This window comes from Cololabis saira, chromosome 17 (genome assembly GCF_033807715.1).
Source record: "Cololabis saira isolate AMF1-May2022 chromosome 17, fColSai1.1, whole genome shotgun sequence".
In the NCBI taxonomy this organism is placed as follows: Eukaryota; Metazoa; Chordata; class Actinopteri; order Beloniformes; family Belonidae; genus Cololabis; species Cololabis saira.
In genome coordinates, this window is record NC_084603.1 from 8,675,966 (window position 1) to 8,694,860 (window position 18,895).

General features: G+C 40.2%; 1 protein-coding gene across 1 annotated transcript in view; it reads right to left on the minus strand.

Annotated features, from left to right (window-relative positions):
• The window catches only part of macrod2 (mono-ADP ribosylhydrolase 2), a 445,260-nt gene that overhangs the window by 248,889 nt on the left and 177,476 nt on the right, over window positions 1-18,895 (minus strand). Inside the window, exon 5 of the mRNA XM_061745838.1 lies at window positions 8,232-8,348. Coding sequence (XP_061601822.1) covers window positions 8,232-8,348 — 117 coding nt within the window. The remainder of the gene's footprint in view (window positions 1-8,231; window positions 8,349-18,895) is intronic.

An 18,895-nucleotide genomic window follows, 5' to 3' on the forward strand; every position in this document is an offset into this window, starting at 1 on the left:
TTTATCCTTGGTCTGGGATGAGAGGTAAACAAATCCATCAGATTAAAACTTTGCTTTTCATTTCAAGACAACAACATTGTCACCAGTGGGGACATGCATGTGTTACCCGTAAAGTGTGCAAGTTATGTCCCTAAGGAATGAGTGGCGGGCTCCGTGTTGGTATTAGTCAAGATGCCCGAAGCCCTGTTTAACACTGCAATGCTGTTGTTGTAGCCAGTCTTCATGACAGAGGATACAGTTATATTTGAATAAAATCTTTCTAAAATATGAGAGGTGTATCAATATAAAGAAACGTTTATTTAATCATTTTTTTTGCTGTTGTTCTTTTTGGAATCATATTTCAACCGCTGTGCATTGATGGATTATCTGGGTTTCTGTAACAACATGGGTTTTAATATCAACTTCTGGTGTATCACCACATCGTGCTTCAGCAACTGCTTGAAAACGACTTTATTTCACTCCTGATCAATGTAAAATCTCTTTTTTGCTCTGGATTTCATAAGAGCAGAAAAATGTCAAATATCGCTCCAGACTCCTGGCAAAATCTCTCTCTAACATTGGTGAGTGTAACTGGCTGTAATTTCTGCTGTTAAAATTCAAAATGACTATGAAGTATCAAGTATGTGTGTGTTGAAAAGAAACACTTCTTCATACTCTTAATAGCTTTGGGATTTTTTTTTTTTTTTTTTTTTTTGTAGTGAACAATATTGTGGATATTTTATAATACATGTCATCAAGGAAACCTAATTTGGTGCTTTTAAAAAAAGACTAAACATAGACAAAATACAACGATTTCCAGAATGTACTGTTCTCAACATATCCCGTGTCCTTTTAACTCTACTCACAGCCATTTCCCTGCCCCCCACCTAGTACTGTTTCCAGCTATGAAAGTGCATCTCTTGCAAAAAAATATCCCCCTGTGAAGCCCATGTGTGAACAACAACTATAGAGAAAGTATGAACCAAACTGTCCACACATTCTCCAGGAAATATAAATGTGTGAAAACAGCTTGAGTCAGTTTCTATCCCACCTACCTGATGGGTGGGCTCTAAGACCACCTGCAGTAGATCCAAGAAAACTGAGAAAAAAACAACAAAAGTTGAGGACACGGATAAAAGTTGACGATAGAATAACTAAAAATCACGTAAAAATGTGGGTTTTGTGTGACGAGGAAGCGCAACACTTTAGTATAATAGCTGGAATCGTTTTTCTATTTGAAGCAAGTTGAATGGTTCTAGCAGCTTGTGTGTTTGGGCCAGATGGGAGCTGGGTGTTATGCTAAGGCAGGACTGCATTAGACCCGATGCCATATTCTTATTTGAACGTGACCTTCTAATGGTCCCACTTCACAACCCCCCTCCTGATGCATCACTGTCAGTTCTGCAGCTCAGGCACGCCTTGATGCACCCCCTATATCAGGGACACAAGCAGCCTACCACACAGGCTGTAAATGCTTCTGCACCCCATTAATCCAAAGGCCTCTCGCCTCCTATTTTAAGGCAATTTTTTTGGGAGAGACCACAACACTTTCTTTCTGCTAGTATTTACCCCATCAGTTGTGACGCCCCACCCCTCCCAGCCCCTCCCTCTCGTTTCCTGGTGATGAATGACCATCGGCCATCTCACTGACAGCTAAGCAGCTGATGCCACATAATTACAGTATCACCATTTAGGCAAAATTACCAAATTACTCTTGTCCTCAAGAGGCCTGGGAGACTGACAGGCCAGCCAACAAAGGAAGCACAAATACCCAAAAAAGAAAGAGACACAGAAATATGCCTAGGCCTTTAGAGATGAGCAGTTAAAAGAGGTTTGTTCTGTTTCTTTTCACTTTTCTTTTCGCTCATAAGAAACCAGAGAGCGAGTTGATTAATGCGGAGAAAAGAGACACGGCTTTTTGCTGATAAATAATGCTAAAACACCGCTAGCCTCACCTTTCTATCAGATCATTAGACTACCTTGAAATTATGAGCAGCACCAGCTTAACATTTGCTCCCATCAGCAAGGTCTGACATTATTTTGTATCCATCTAAATTGTTGTTTCTTAGTTTTCATCAATTTAAGTTTATATTTCATTTGGAAAATAGGAGAACAGATTAAAGTTGATGATTGACTTCAGCCACTACCGAAGCAATTACTCATATTTAAAATCCAAACAACAGTACACTACATTATGTGGCATGGTGTGTGACCGAGGTCCCCAGAAAAAAACCTAAATGAATCCAGATTGTGCGTTAAAGTAGTCAGTAGACCAAGCCTGGTGAATGGAATGAGCAAGAAGAGATGAAATGACGTTTATGATGTGAGTGCTAACAGTGAGCAGTAGACAGCATGTTGATTTAGCGCTGCGTGTGCGGTAAGGACTGTCACTGCCACAAGGGTTTATTCAAGCCCCATTAATTCATTTTATTAAAACAAATGATGTATTTTACTCAATTCGAGGACCCAGAATGATCTGGGGGGAGACCTTAAAACGGTCACACTTTATCTATTTCATGACGGGTATAGAGAATTGCTAAAATGTCTGCAGCTTTAGGGTTTTCATTTATGAACTTTTGATTCATTAAAAGAAATGTACTTACGAATATCTGTTATATGTAAATGTCAGATAATGTGTTAATTTCTCTCTGCATATTTTTGCTTTTCAATGTTAGCCTGAGAATATCTGACACAAAACAGTGCAAACGATTCCCTGACTTCATACAATGTCCAGAATAAAGTCCAAACATGAAGCAAAACAGTCAAACATTACAGTGAATGCTGCTGCCTATAAGACTACACTCTTTCCCGTGAAGATCGAGTAGTACTCAAATTAAGAAATTACCGGCTGTCCAGCGGCCCTCTGAAAACGCGTGTGATGGGGCGGAGAATCCTTTGACAAACAAGCTCTGCAGACTGATAATGTTCTTTGGTGTAATTTAATCAGAGTGAGCTGTGTGTCACTTACTAATAGTGGGTACTTTGCTTTGATTTATCTGTGTTTGCTGAGTGGAAAGAGACAGAACAGACGGCCCGGTCTCTCAGATTAACTGGGCCATGGGAAAAATTCCTCACATGCTATCAAGAAGACAAATTCATCACAAGCAGATGATTAGTATTATTAGCACAGGTGCAGTTACAGTAAACACAAGAGACTCTTATTTTGTTCTGAAAGAGAGCAGCTGATAAAGAAGGAGCTGAACTGCATGGTCTCTCAGAGGCTTCTCGTCAAACTCTGACCACAAAAATCAAGTCGATTTTGCAGAAAGAAAATATTGACAATGTTATCACCACAACAACAACACCGGAAATCAAGTTGTCGGGGCATGTGTGGAACCATCATACACTTCCCACTGATTATTCTTAGTAATTCCACTTTGTGCAAACGAACAGTGGAACTGAAAAGTAAGAAAAGACAAAAGGGAAGGAAGAAGACGTGTGACGTACAGTAGTTGCTCATTCATTTCAATAGTTCAAACAAATGAAAAGGCTGCTACTAGAACATTTGAACTGCACAACTGTAAAGCAGGGTGATGCAAACTCACAATGTGTTGTGCAAACAAAGACTCCTGATGCTGTTTGAGAGAACCGCAGAGGCTCTTCCTACAGTAAGCTTGACTGCATGTCGGAGGAGAGCAGAGAAGTCATTGTAAAGACAGAACACCAGCTGAGTGTGCTAAAAACAGTAAGCATCCCGATTTAGATAAGAGGGTAATCAAAGGTCTGCCATCCTCTCAACCATGCATGGATAAGCTTGTGTCTCCACACTATCAACGCGGGACGGGTGGAGGCAATAAAACAGGAGCAGATATCTAAAATCAGACTACTGGCAGAGAAAACAGACACGCAGGGTTAGGGGGGTTATTAAAATTTGAATGAAAACATATTCATACGATTCCTGTCTATTCCATTCAAGAAAAACTTGAAGTTCAGGGCATAAACATGTACAAGTGAAAAAATACTTAAATTGTTATAACAACATGAACAAAAATGCTGATCCCTCTGTCATATGTCCAAATATGATTCATCATTTAAAGAATATACTTAGAGCTCAAATAATAGTGGGATAAGGGGGGAAAGCAAAACAATAAACAGTTCAAACAATTTCAACTGCCAATCTAAAGGAGGCTCGTGGAGGAAAGCAAAATAGAGTAGAAAAGTATATGAAACTGAAGTGAAAACACCCAGCCTCTCCCTGGGATTCTTCAGAACATGAAACTCCTTTCACAACTTCTCACACAAACTAGTTTGTGTAGCTTCCAGGTCTGGTGTGGCAGACAGGACTGAAATGCACTAGTGCGGATTAACCCAGCATATTTAGTGTGGACCTGTGGACCAGCATAATCATTGTAGGAATTAAGCCATTTTAGTAGTTCAGTCACCATACAACACCCTCAGATGTTAGACTATAGCATTTTAGATAATTACATGAAAAAAGAAAAAATCCATACCGTTTGACCGCCTACCATATGTTCCATGTGGAGGATCAGCAAACACAACATGACGTTTCCATAAACATCATCATAGACTGCAGCTGCAGACTCGTGTAAATATATTATTTGGTTGCTTTTCAGGCATATAGCAAACACAAATCTGAATGTCAATGTCAGTCATAAATAAATAACGCGTTACACTTCACAGCATATTTTCATAGTCAGCTATAAGCGGACGACTAACGTATAACAGAAAAAGAAATAAACAATTTCCAAGCCAGATTAATTTAAGTAACATTTTTTTTTTTCTGCATTGGAAGGTGGGTAATTACTGTCATTGATTAATAATCGTGGGCCAGCTCCATTATAATGAGCCCCACATGTGCATGGTCCTTTTAAAGGAAAGGCTCATTTGCCGCTGAGAATCAAAGCCAAAACTCCCGGTGAGTCGTAATGGAGAGTCATTTTCTTGTCTTGTCAAAAAGAAAAAAAGAGGAATGTTAGCCCTTTCATTTTCCATCGCTTTAGCAAATCAAATCTGCAAACAAGGACCACTCTGATTTCAGATCAACCTCTTTCCTCCCTGTGGAGAGAAAGCACTTTTCCAGAACACAAGGAAGCATTTTATTGCCTTAACAAATTTTTTGTGTGTGTGTGTGTGTGTGTGTGTGTGTGTGTGTGTGTGTGTGTGTGTGTGTGTGTGTGTGTGTGTGTGTGTGTGTGTGTGTGTGTGTGTGTGTGTGTGTGCGTGCGTGCGTGTATTAGGTCTCAATTGCAAAATCTAAATTTTTTTGTAAATATAACAAAACAGAACCTTGTTTAAGAAAAACTGTCTACTTTATCCTCAAATAAGCCTTAAGGTGGGAAAATCATTGTAAAACGTGTTCATAGACGGAAATGCTACAAGATGACGTAGAAAAGTAAAACAATGCCAAGACTAAATCACTAAAGAATAGAGCAAAATGTTTCTTTTTCTTTCCCCACATGACGCACACTGATCCAGGAGAGGGGTTTTGTGGTCTAATGTTTGTGCACACCATATCAGAATAAACGTCTTCAGTGGAAAAACCAGGCTCTGCCAATATGTAAATTTTAAACACCCCTCTATCCATCTGTGTTTCTCTCACTCTCAGAAGACAAGTAGACCCTCCAGAAAAACGCGGGCAAAAATCCTTTATTCCGCGGGCAGAAATCCTTTATTCCGCGGGCAGAAATCCTTTATTCCGCGGGCAAAAATCCTTTATTCCGCGGGCTAAAATCCTTGATTTTGCGGGCTAAAATCATTGATTATGCGATTAAATGTGCGGGTTTTTTATGTGCTTTTATGCGGTGAAATTGCGGAATATGCTGGAAGTTGCGGATTCGGGGCTGAGCTCTTCCCTCTTAAATTCAGCGGGCTGTCTCGTCTGATCTGAGGTCGTAGAGAAAAAAAAAAGGAGAGCGCAGGTGGAGAGGAGAGGGGCGGGGGCGGCCCGGAGGCCGGCCGTCTCTCTCCCTCCAGCCCGCGGCTCAGTGCTCGGGTGATTGCCGGGCGCACCGGCGCGACGAGGGGGGCGAGACAGAGCTCCGTCACCCATGGATGTATAACGCCGTCACCCCACGCGTCCGCCGCCAAGATCCCCCAGTGGATGGGAGCGTGCGGGCGCCTACGCCGGCCCTCGCGAGCGCAGTGGTGCGCGGTCAGCGCGGAGACCTGAGTCCACCGGCAGCCGCGCCCACCGCGCAAGCGGGGGCATTCTCTTTACCTCTCACCCCCGCGGGTGAGAGCTGCTGTTTGGGGGGTGGCGGTGAGGGGTGCGGAGGTCCCCGGGCGGGTCCCGCACGTCGCGACCGGGCGTCCCGACCTGTCACTCACAACACTCCCCCCTTTTTCCAAACTTTATGCGGCGATGATGCGGTGAAATCAAGCGAGCCCCGCATAATTCGCATATTCAGCGCGGACATATGCAATATTAACCCCAGTAAAAGTGATTTTTCTGCACCAGACATTGAAATCCACGGAAGGTCTGTAAATCCGCGGACAGCCGTGAAATCCGCGAAAAATTCCGCGATCACGGAATCGCGGATTCCTGGAGGGTCTAGACAAGGAACAAAAATACATGAGCACAAGGCATTTAGCAATCCCCAGTCCACATATCCATTGTATTTAATTTGAGAGGAAAAATAGAACATAACTTCAAAGTTGTCGGTAATGTCAAAGATAATGTAGCACGTTAAAGTTCACTGAAAATGTTGCCATGACAACATTTGATCACTAGCTGTTCACTTTTGCATAGTTCAGGTCGGATTATTTAGCAATCTTACTAATATTTACACTCAATAGCCCAAATAAATCAACATGTGGAAATATGACAAGATGCTTTATTATCAACATATGTAATGATAATTATTTTATTATTTTGACTTAAAAAAAATGTAAAAACATCTCACCATAAAATGATTGACCATAAATAATTTAATATTTATGAGTAAAAAAGCTGAGATGTGTTTTTGGTAAATGGTACACCAGGTCAACCTTTTTGTTTGTTTTGTGTTTATGTGGTTAGCAGACAATAATTTGACAATAATTTGACATAGCTGTTTATGTTAAACCCACCGACACAATGTGTATGTAGGGGGAGTAAATATGTCATAAACAGCAAATTATAAAAATATAGGCCTTAAGAACAAATGCGTTGACAAAGACACTTCAAGTGGCTGTCGGCCTCAAAGAGCAGAAGAGTGACGGGCCGATAGTGACTGTGCTGACGGTTGGAAGATGTCGGAAGATGAGAGTAGAGATAGCTATCATTAAAAATAATAACTGTCTGAAAACAACTCTATAACCAATAATGAGTTATGTGCAAAGAGAATTTGTTTTGTCCAGAGATAATTAAGACAACAGCACCCAATGGCGGTGTGACTGTTCCCAGGTGACATTGGGGTCATTAAAGTGTCATGCTGCACCACCCTTTGGAGCTGTATACACTTGAAATTGGAGCCCACTAAACTGACTCACAGTTTATCTGCTCCATTTGCTTGACATCTTTACGACACACCGTATTAACACAACCTAATTTCATCTGAGCCTCAATGTCTTCTCCTGGCTGTCTCACAGAAATCCTTCAGGGTTAGGTTAAGACTGCTGGGACATTTGTCTCGACCGAATTACACCAAGTGATATTTCTCCCATCATATCATGTTTTCCAATTCAAGTTTGTAAAAAAAAAAGAACAAGCTTGCAACACAGTTTAAAATGTGAATCATGTTATAGACAAGAGCCAAGGACATGGTGATGAAAAGAGACGAGGTGACATACATACATGCATACATACATACATACATACACATGAGGCTGCACTGGGCTTCCAAAAAAAAGAAAAGAAAACAATGTAGGTGAGAAAGGAAGAAAAATAAAGGTGAAGCCCCATTTTTTATCATATAAGGCATTACTAAGAGTTATGAGATCTGTTAACAGAATAAGTCACAGATGGAAAGAAAGAAATGTATTAAATGAAGCAACTAATAACTATCTTAATGTTTGTCTGTGTGTGGATGACACTTCCATTCAGCATTACAACAAACAGCAATCAACAACTTAATTTATCTCAAATGAGTTGTTTTGGTTTGTTTGTTTGTTTTTTAAATGTTATCCTTTCATCAAGCATCCCAGTCAGTTGGGATATATATCATTTTGACTTATCTTAAATCTTAACGTTCTTTAAGCATCAGGTAATAAAGTCCTGGATGATAGCAGTTTTGATTAGAGAGCAGTTCTGCATGGTGCCAGTGTGCGCATTACAGAGCAATCAAAAAAAGATATTAATTACTGATACTCACATCTTGCAGGGAGATCGTAGCCGCAGGTGATCTTGGCTTTACCAGTTTCACAGCCATTTAGTGAGTGACACTCATCATAGAGACAGGACCCTGCCGCTTTGTGTATGCAGCCATCCACTGAAACACAGATACACAAAACAAGGTAAAGTTTACCTGAGGAGAAAATAAAAACGTAGACATAAGACACATCTCAAAAAAGCTGGGTTTGTTTGTTCTTTATTGCTTTTATCATGCGGAAACAAACAACCAACATGTAGACATTCTGAGAGTTTCTTCTGGTAACTGAATCTTTGACTTTTTAAATTATCTCCCTGGCTCTGATTTTCCTCTCTGTTGGGAGACTGCGTCTGCTGTACTGTGCTGCGCTTGTTGCTGGTAAATATTGACAAGCTAAGGAATGAAATTAGCTGGGCTAGGATCTAATAACGCCTCCGCGTTTGGTGAAAATGAGACTGTTCTTCCTGTAATCTCTTTCCTCTGTCAAAAGCAATATAGAATCAGATCATTAACTATATTTTCAGCCTTGCTCCCTGTGGTGAGCCTGTTATGATTTGGATCTGTGTTCTGATTCTGTCGTGCTCCCCGTTGATGTCTGTGCCCTGGTTCTATGGAGACCCTGGGCCCCGCTTCCTTTAGCTTTTAATTTTTACCCAGTTTAGGGCACTATACACTTGAGTGATGGCATGTCTTAACCAAGAAGGCAGAGAGATAGAAATCCTTATTATCTGTCTCTGAAAGCCTGATGTCCCTTCAAGAGAATGTTATCAATCACACTGAAACATCATAAAATCCTCTTCAAGTTGTGCTGTAAAAATCCTCACAAGCCATTAGAGAACGAAGGCGAACAGACTTGTCTTTTCTTTGGTTTCCCTTTGTTGAGATTTCTAGTGTAGCAGGATATCCATATAAACCTCTGATGCTCTGACAAAATACCACGACTCATCTGCATCTTTAACATTACAATCATGTAGAAAACCAGCAAAATGACGAAAAAAAATAGGAAAAAGCAAAAAGATTATATGTACAGTACAGTGTATTTTGTGTCACATCAACAGCACAGACAAAAGGTCTTTTGATGAGGGATGGTACTTTTTCAAGCTCTTTTCAATTTCTCAGAGATGAGTCAATGACAACAGATGGGTGGAAGATTTTCTAGCTCTATCAATCATCTTTAATGGACTGAGGGACAGGCAGTTGACAGAGATGAATCCTGATGCCTTTTCAAAAAAGTAACATGAGTCTGACAGTGAAGTGGAATTGCTGAGAGATTGCTGCGGTGACAATGAAAGCTACTTAACACGACGCAGAGCAGGTGTAGTGCCGGCTATCGGCTTGGCATTTTTATGATATCTACAGTGCGAGCAAGGTTTCCTGCGATCATCAGCCACATTTATGTGCTCCAGAATTGATCTCCAATATATCAGACATGAACAGTTATATGTAAAAGGCCAAATTCAGAAGTTGTGTTTAGCTTTGGTTCAGCGATAAATCATTTAAATGCAGTGCCCCCAATCAGTATGCAAAGAAATATTTCAACATGAAGTAAATGAATTTTAAAAATGCAGTAAGTTCATATTACTAAGTCATATTGTACACTGAAGGGCATTTTCTTCATAACTAATATTTAATTTAGGAAACATTTTCTAAAATATAAACTATTGACTGTCTATGACTCTAAATCCGTGTAATAGCACAAATAAATAAAGAATAAGATTAAAAAACCACTGCAGATTCAGTATTTTACCACACAGAGAGAAGCGTTACCATTTTAAGGGGCTAAGAGGTTGTGTGTAATTTTACTGCTTCCAGCTCCTCGTGAAAGGCACCTTATGTAGTAACTGCTCCAGCGAGGTTGAATCTTGTCATTGAAATTCAATAATCAAATCAATTAATACTTTATTACTCAAGAGAGATTTTATATTGATTTAGTAAAAAAAACAACCTTTGAATCAGTCGTCAGTATTGTAAGCAACTGTTCTTTCCGCCTCTGATAAATGTTTCTAAGAATGATGGCAATTCATATCCAGAACCTCCAGCACGTTCATTTTTATTTCTGCAACCACTATAGCTGCCATTAATTCTAGTCAAAAGATACCTGCATTGGGAGAACATGTAAAAAAAATCCCCAAAATGCAGACACATTAAAATAAACATGAGATAAGCAACTTTAAGTGTGGTTAAAATCTCCAGGGATCACTATAAGAACATATGTAGGACAGTATAAAAAAACAAACAAACACATTTAATACATTAAGATAAACATGAGATCAGAAATCATCAGATATATGGTTAAAATGTTCATAGATTATAAATGCGCTGGAGCATCGTGTTTGTTGCTTGGCAACAACTATGATGATGTAACTTGGAGCATCAGAATGTAATACAGGTGAACGCTGTAAGTATGAAAGGAAACTTATATCCAAAATTTCAACATCTAGAATGTATAGTAGTTCCATCACAGTCACACTGTATGTCCAGGGTTACACAAAAAAAACACTGGACTCAAACTCTGTTGTCCAAATGAACACCCAGGTACTCTTAGTCTTCTGCCACCCTCACTTAGTCTCCCATGTCAGAAATAGTGTTTAACCACATCCTGAACCTCTTAAAAAGGTTCAAGATGAGCTGATAGGACCTACACTACGCCACAAAACAGTCCACTAGTTCTGTGCACTCAGTCTCTTGTCCACCACTGATACAGCCCACAATAGCAGAGACATCTGAGTATTTCTGCAAATGACAGGAGTGCGACTTGTACTGGAAGTTTGAGGTGTACAGAGTGAAGAGGAATGGTTACAGTACAGCTCCCTGTGGTGCTCCTGTGCTGCTGACCAACCAATCAGATATACATCCATTCATTCTCACAAACTGGTCTGTTTCTCAGATCGTCAGTAATCCAGGTGACTATGGAGGCATCTACCTAGGTTTTCTGGAGTTCCTTACATATTAAAACAGGTAGAATTGTGTTGAATGCGCAGGGGGAAATTGCAGAGCTGCCTGCGTTGCCCAAATGACATTAGGTTCATGGAGGCAGGTGTTTGACAGCATCTTTAACTGCAACCTCATAACAGTAAGTAAACTGAAGCAGGTCCGGAAAGGTGTTTGTTTGCTCACTCAGGTGGGTGCTGCAGAATCCCACATGGATGTTCTGCACAGGCCTTCAGGACTCTGGGGCAGACATCCGAGCTGAACGGTCGATGTTTCACAGCAGCATATCCTGGTGCACCTTCTGCTGCTGAGAAACGATGCAGTTCCACCACCTTCACTGATAACTTTTCAGATATCTGTCTGCCTCTGTCGTCTCAAAGCCAGGCAAAGAGAGAAGCTGGAGTTGGGAAAATACTCCTGCAGCTCAATTTGGCATAACACATAATGCAGCATTCCCAATATTTTGTCTGGGTCCTCATTAGCGCTACAATCTTGTCCACATTATCTAGGAGAGACCTCACTTTCACCATCATGATGAAGGGAAGAGGTTTAAACTTCCTCGTGTGCTCTCTCCACTTTGCTCTGCTCTACAGCCACAAAGTATACTCTTCAACTCATCAGGGATTTGGGGTCGCAATGTGGGGCTCATTAGGGCTTTTGAAAGGTTGATCAGCTGCTCCTGCTTGTACACAAATCTCCTGTTGCTATGGTTTCCCATCATAAAAGATGGCAAAAAAGTGACAGAAGTAACAGCGTCAGAATGAAAAATCATCCAGAAAGCAAAGAAAACAACTCAAAAGGATATGAATTCCTTGTAATATAACAGAACGTTTGCAACAACCTCCCACCATGCGTGGCTCTGTTCTTATAATAATATTATATAATCATAATACAAAAAAATATAATTTGCATATCCATTGCACACTGCTCTTATAATGGCTTCTTCCTGCACGTGTAAGCGGTAGCAATGTATCATTAAATACAAAGTTACAGTAGGTTGCATAACAGCCGACACTTCGGACAATAAATTCCGAAGCACTTTCTGCTCTGTCTCCACCTGGTTGTCTTTTACACCATCGTTATGACATGTCTGTGTATTATCTTTTAACAATCATTGCATGATATGAAGCTTTCTGAATCAGGGAAGGCCCAGGCAAACAGATTGTGAAGTTAATCAACGTAACTGTGTCATTGTTTCCAAATATTTATGTTTTTTTCCATCCACACTACGCAACAAGATTTATGTTTTAAAAACTGAAACCGGATTTGCAGTGGATCAAGATGTTTCTGTTGTTGGGGAGGGTGAATGTCAGGTGTAACCATAACAAAAGTTTTATATTTCAAAATAAAAGCATAACGATCTGGTAGTGGCCAAAGATGTGCTTTGGCATGTGGGGCAGATTTGGTCTTCTGGTGGGGTGTTGGAAAAGCTACTGGATAGTTGAGAAAGAGCTGTAGCTGAAATCTCCACAGCCACTGATGGTACCAAAATAACAGAAGTGAACTATGGCAACACAGCATGTAGAAAAATGCACAGCTAATAGTGCAATGTCTCAGGCAGGTACAGACATACTGTACACAGCAAGGTGTCCTGGATAACACCATTTGTTGTTAACAAGCAATGCAATCCCACCGCCTTTATATTTTGTTACTTAGCCTGCAGTCAGTGCCTGCCCCATAGTCTGAGAGCCAGGTAGGGAGGGATTGGACTCAAAGTACTTTTGCAGTGAAACACTTAATACTGTATTCCCAATATACCTGCTGTGTCCTTGTAAGCGCTACAAGCTTGTCCATTTTATGTTCCAGTGATCTTACATTCCCCATGATGATCACGATGAGCGAGGGAAGAAATTGTTTAAACTTCCTCTTCCTAATGTTAAAATAAGAGTAAACTGTGAGGATCTGGCATAAATAATGTAAAAGGGATTGGTCTCTGCCTTTGAAGGAAACAAAGAAAAAAAACTTGCTACAGCTAGAAAGAAGGAAGAAAATGCTGTTTAAAAGTAGAAAATAATCTTCAATACTTCCTTTGAACTATAGTAAACTGTGATCTTTTTATGGTCACATAAAGCCAGCCAGGTTTGGAAAAAGTACTACTGCCCTCCTCTAGTTTACAGTGTTCCCACAGGAGTCCATTCTCTTGAGACACTTCCACTCATCACCAGACAGCATTGTTGATCTCTTACCTATAAGCACCTTAAGAACCCCGCCAGCAAAATCATATAGGGTTCTGTATTTCATCTCAGCAGCTGAAGAAAGAGATTGTAGATAATAGATTCAGCTTCCATTTCACCGCTCCTCCTGTCCTCCATGTTGCATAAGCTACTTTTTCTGGTGCTTCTGAGTGTGTCACTGAGTATCTAGTGCCAGTGAGACCCTAAAAGCCTGTGAATGTGTTCACAGTGCCTGGAAATGTAGAGAAAGCTGCTGAACTGATCTGGCTGATAGCCAGAATCTTGGATGATGGTGAGGCTACAGATTTAATTTACCTGGTCTACCAGCAGAACATAACAGATGCATTGTGGGTAATAGGTGTGTTTATTATCAGTGGGTCTGAGAAACACATAAAGGGAGGAGAAAGGAAGCAGTGAGACAGAGATTTCAAGATGGACTTTGTAATTTCAAATTCAATTAAAGTATACAGTCTACGTGAAGCACTCCAAGCCTGACCGTAAATACATTTTTGTGTCCATTACTTTGGTAACTCAAAGCAGACCTGAGTTCCCATAAGTGGAGATATGACCCAAATGTATTTTGACCATCAATTTATTTTCTCATTTAAGCTGGATCCCAGTATAATTCCCAGCGGACTTCAACATTATGGATGCCTGCAACATCACACAGGCAGCCTAAGATTTTCATTAACTAAATATGCTTAAATATGTCGGTCACAATCAAACATAACTGAAAATGAAACCATAAAATAAATGTTAGTGTTACAGTTATTTCTGATAATCTTCATATGTAATAACTGATATCTTGCAGGTGCACAGTTCACCTAAGTAGAAATTAGCACCATATGTCTAATGAAGCTTTGTCATCATCAGTTGCCCCATGAATTTCAGTTCCCTCAAAAGAACTCCTTAAAACCATTATGCATGGCTGCATACATCATTTTACTTAGATGCCTTAATCATATTCAAATGCGTAATCCTCTTGGTGATGATGCACCTGCATCACAGCACTGAAAGATGATCAAAGCATTTCATTTTTCTCTTCTACCTGCTTTCAGTCTGATACAAATGGCATTTCTTAAGACGAACACATGCTTGTCTATGTGATGCACAGTTAGAGGTGAAAAGTAATATATTTCAACATCCATTAAGACTGCTTTGCAGAGGACATTTCGTTTAACAGGCTTAACATTCAGGCTACAGCCTCTGCTTTTGTCAGGCACACTACTGTGCTTCTTCAGCCCCAGCTGAAAAATATAATGGTTAATACCTCATCTATCTCTCCTTGCAGCCTGCCACTGCTTAAGGCTGGGTCTGTGCGGGACAAAACATTTATTCATCTTCTGAGTGCCTTACTCAGAGAAACTTCCCAAAGCAGCCACTCCAGCAAGTCCACACGGCTAATGAAGATAACTCTAAGCGGAGGCTGGACAGCATCCCTCTGCACACATAATGGAAATGAGGCAAGAGCAAGAGACAGAGGCAGAGAAACACTGAGTGAGACAAAGGAGATGAGGGGGTGTGTGTACGAATGTGCGTGTCAGTCTAGAGCAGTTTGAATTAGTTACTCAGCTGTAACCTTGGCTCACGCCATTGTTGAAGACACCTTTGCCTTGTCCTCTCAAGGCTCAATTCCCACAAGCATTGAGGGACTCAGTAAAGCTCTGCTTACTCTCCTCAGGCTTCTCCAAGGCACCAGGAAAACCAAACGCTTCAATCGCTCCCTCAGACACAATGAATACCTGCTCTGCTCTCATTACAATACCCTGCTTTTCAGAAATAGTGTCAGCAGCAATTTTCTCTCCTAATTATTTTCCTCTCCTCTGAGGGTTAGGTTCAGGACTGGAGCCAGAGAAGGCAGCACGGGGTGGGCCAGACAGAAGGGGGAAGGAGCTGGGTTTTTATCTAGCAGAATATTGCAGTTTGAATATCGGTCCCTAATCTAATAGAAGTGAAATATAATTTATATCAAAGTAGACCAAAACTTTGAGCTAAGTGACTACGTACTGTAAGTGGGCAAGAACAACTCTGTTCAAGCAGATTGAGCGATAGGAAACAAAACATGTATCAGTACTCCCTCAAATTAAGAGTAGCTGGCTTTATACAAACCCAAACATATTCCTGAAACTATTGAGCCTTATATTTCCCCTCAGCTATTTGGCTGTAGTATCCATGGCAACAACATATTTTCTCTTTCCTCACAGCACTTTCAGGAGCTTTGCACTGATTAAAGCCCCTCCAAAATCCCACCTCTGTGATTTACAATACCATTTTCTGTTCAACTAATTTTACTGAAGGAGATAATGACATGGATTAGTTACAAATCAAATGCCAATCAGAAATATGGTTTAGCTAAATGTCAGGTGGAAGATGTTCAAGCCATTAAGGTTACTCCCTGGTGATACTGGATTATGTGTCCTAATCAAAGCGGTTTTGGATGCTACAAGATCCTGAGCTCACCTTTCATTGTAACCAAGTTCCCAGGAAAAGGATAATAATCTCCATTTTACTCATAAATCCTCGGTAAACAAGGGATTTGAGGTAATGGTGTGCTAGGCTGATAGTCACAGATGTTACTCACCAAAGTGATATAAAATACCTCAGGCTTACCTGGCTCACAATTCCCCTGACAGTGCAACGTAAGAAGGAACCAGAGTGAATGACACAACAATCACAGGTTCTTAGTGGAAACCCCTCTGTTATTATTGTTACCTTTCAGCCCAAGTTGAAGAATAATTCAGCAAAGATTGGAAGCATTACATCTGAACCAGAATAAGCAAAGTAGTCGTTCCCGCCTTAACTATTATAAGAACAATTACAGAGCTAAGCTTAATGTAAGAGTGTTAACATTTGGGGCAGCAAGGTGGTGAAATAAAAACCTTTTCTATAGTGTTCTTACGCAAGGTAGAGCATGTTTGAGTTTCATAGCAGTGACTGCACACCTCCTAGTAGTTTATCGGTTTCATACTAAAAGAGGGCCAAAGTCTTGAAAAGGAAGACGATTAAATGCATAACTACTTAGTGTAATTAAAATAAACTATACTATATAAGATGTTTCTTCACAGAGCATCCCATTAGTTGGTAAAAGGGTCCAGATTTGACTCTTGACAGGGACCTTTCTGTGTGGAGTTTGCATGTTCTCCCCGTGCTCGTGTGGGTTTTCTCCAGGTACTACAGTTTTCTCCCACAATCCAAAAACACACATGTGGGTCAAATCTAGGGGTGTAACAATATATCGTGCCACGAAATTTCGCGATACAAAAACGTCACGAAACGTGTCGTGGAGGTGACAAACTGGAGCGCGATATTGGGTTATTAATATTAATCTATTGTGTTGACTAGAAACGCGCATCCGACCGCGCCTCGACCCGCGGACCAAAATCTTACTCTGCTCAGAAGAAACTAGTCCTGTTTTGCGGTCCCGATCACGGGACTCTTGGGGGGATTTGAGCTCTGAACTTTTAAGTCTGGTGTAGAGTGAAGCCTTACCTTATTAAATTAAACCTTTTTCAGGTCGTGAGTAGGATATAAACGGTGACAACTTCTGCTAAATTCCAGTGTACTTTAATGTCCGCTCAACAGCGTAGGATTTTAGACCATCAACACAGCCCCTAGTGCTGTATCACTCCGCCCAATCTAAAACATTAACAACTACAGATAAACTGACTAGTGTCATTATAGTCCCTGATTTACAGAATATAAAAAATATATTTATAAAATAATGAACCCTGAATTACCAAAATAACCTTAACAAAAATAAATCTCCTCTTACACTTATAAGGTGGGCATGAATCAATCTGTTTTATCATGTAAAATTGTATGTATTTATTTACTTTTATTTATTTAATTTTAGTTGTTAATTTTCTGGAAAAGAAAAAAGTCAAATCATACATGAGAGAAACTATTCAGTTTGTGGCTAAATATTTTTATTTGTATGAAACTGAAGATGCATAATGCAAACCTGACATTTACTTTTAGTTCAGTTTGTGGAAAATAGTTGGCCTGGCTTTCTCTTTAAAACTTAAACAGTTATAAAGCATTACAAACTGTAACAATAGGGCAAATGCACAGCATTGTTTTGTATTTTGTGTCTTTCAAATAAAAGACCATTTTTTTCTAGTCATATGTTCCTCATGCAAGGTTGTTAAAAAAATACTGCTATAATATCGTATCGTATCGTTATCGTGACCTCAATATCGTGTATCGTATCGTATCGTGAGATTAGTGTATCGTTACACCCCTAGTCAAATCGGTAGTTCTGACTTGCTCGTAGGAGTTCGTGTGAGCAGGTGAGATTGTCTATCGATATGGCCATACGTTGGACTGGTGACGTGTCCAGGCTGTACCTCTGTCTTTCACCCAAAGACAGCTGGGATAGGCTTCAGCAGACCCCCGTGACCTTGAATAGGAAGAATCGGGTCTAGATAATGTATGGACAGTTGTTTATTCCCTTGCAAAGTTTAAACTGTATACTGTAGGGATCAAAACTTGACAGATTGTTGATAGTCTCTGTACATCTCCTGGAACAGATGTAGGCTACATAAGACAAAAACAGATCATCTATATTGATTGAGACACAGATGGATTTAACATGAAGTTTAATTTAAAAGCTATTTCTTGAATCATGTTCACCACTCATAAAAATAATAAACAGTGAATATGTTGGCATAATACATATTGATAACAGTATTCATATATCTTTAAATTGCATTAAAAAGGAAACATTTTAAGTATTTTAGAACCTGAAGTTTGACGTATTAGAGGACACCAATCATCTCTTTGTTTTTCCAGGGTTGTAAAGGAATGCCAGGTTAAGTTACTACAGCTCATCTGACACCGTCGTTGGAAATGTGGAGGCAGACAGCTGCGGACAAGTCGGTGCCAAACCCCAGCCGTGCTGAACTCCTAAGGACAACAGTGATGGTCAAGATGTTGTTTTAACTGCTTTGTGTTGATGTTGAGGCACTCCCTGTCTGAGGCAGTGAAGTCACACTGTCCCCAACTCACTAAGGTACTCTATCTGCATTATTTAAATGAAAAGGACATTGTTAAACTGGTCAAATATTTATCTACATAAAAAAAAAACAGGACCCCATTAAGAGCCCACTAATTGAGCATCATCAAGGTATATTAAGATAATTTGAAACTGTGCCACTGGGTCCTCACAGCTTCATAACGACAGCAACTCGTAACAGTGGCAGAAAAAGTTAGCACGTGTGCGATAACCGCCATTCACATGACACTGGACAGCAAATCATTAGGGGTATTTCAAAAAGGTTTTCAGAGTCACAGTTGTTAAAGATTTAACCGTACAACAGTAACCGTACAGTTGTTCAGCTGAGGACACTGTTCCTCCACTGTCACTACTAGATATGAGGAAACAGCACCAGCCAAAACTCTGCAGGTCCTCAAAGATTAACATTGTTGCTGCAAAATGTTATCCAGAACAGTGGTGGAAGGAAGCAGAGGAACCTATTTATATATAATCTGAGAGAAAGAGGGGTGGAGGCTTGTGCCACAAGTATTTTTAAAGTAATTAAAGATTGTGTTCTGTCATTCATT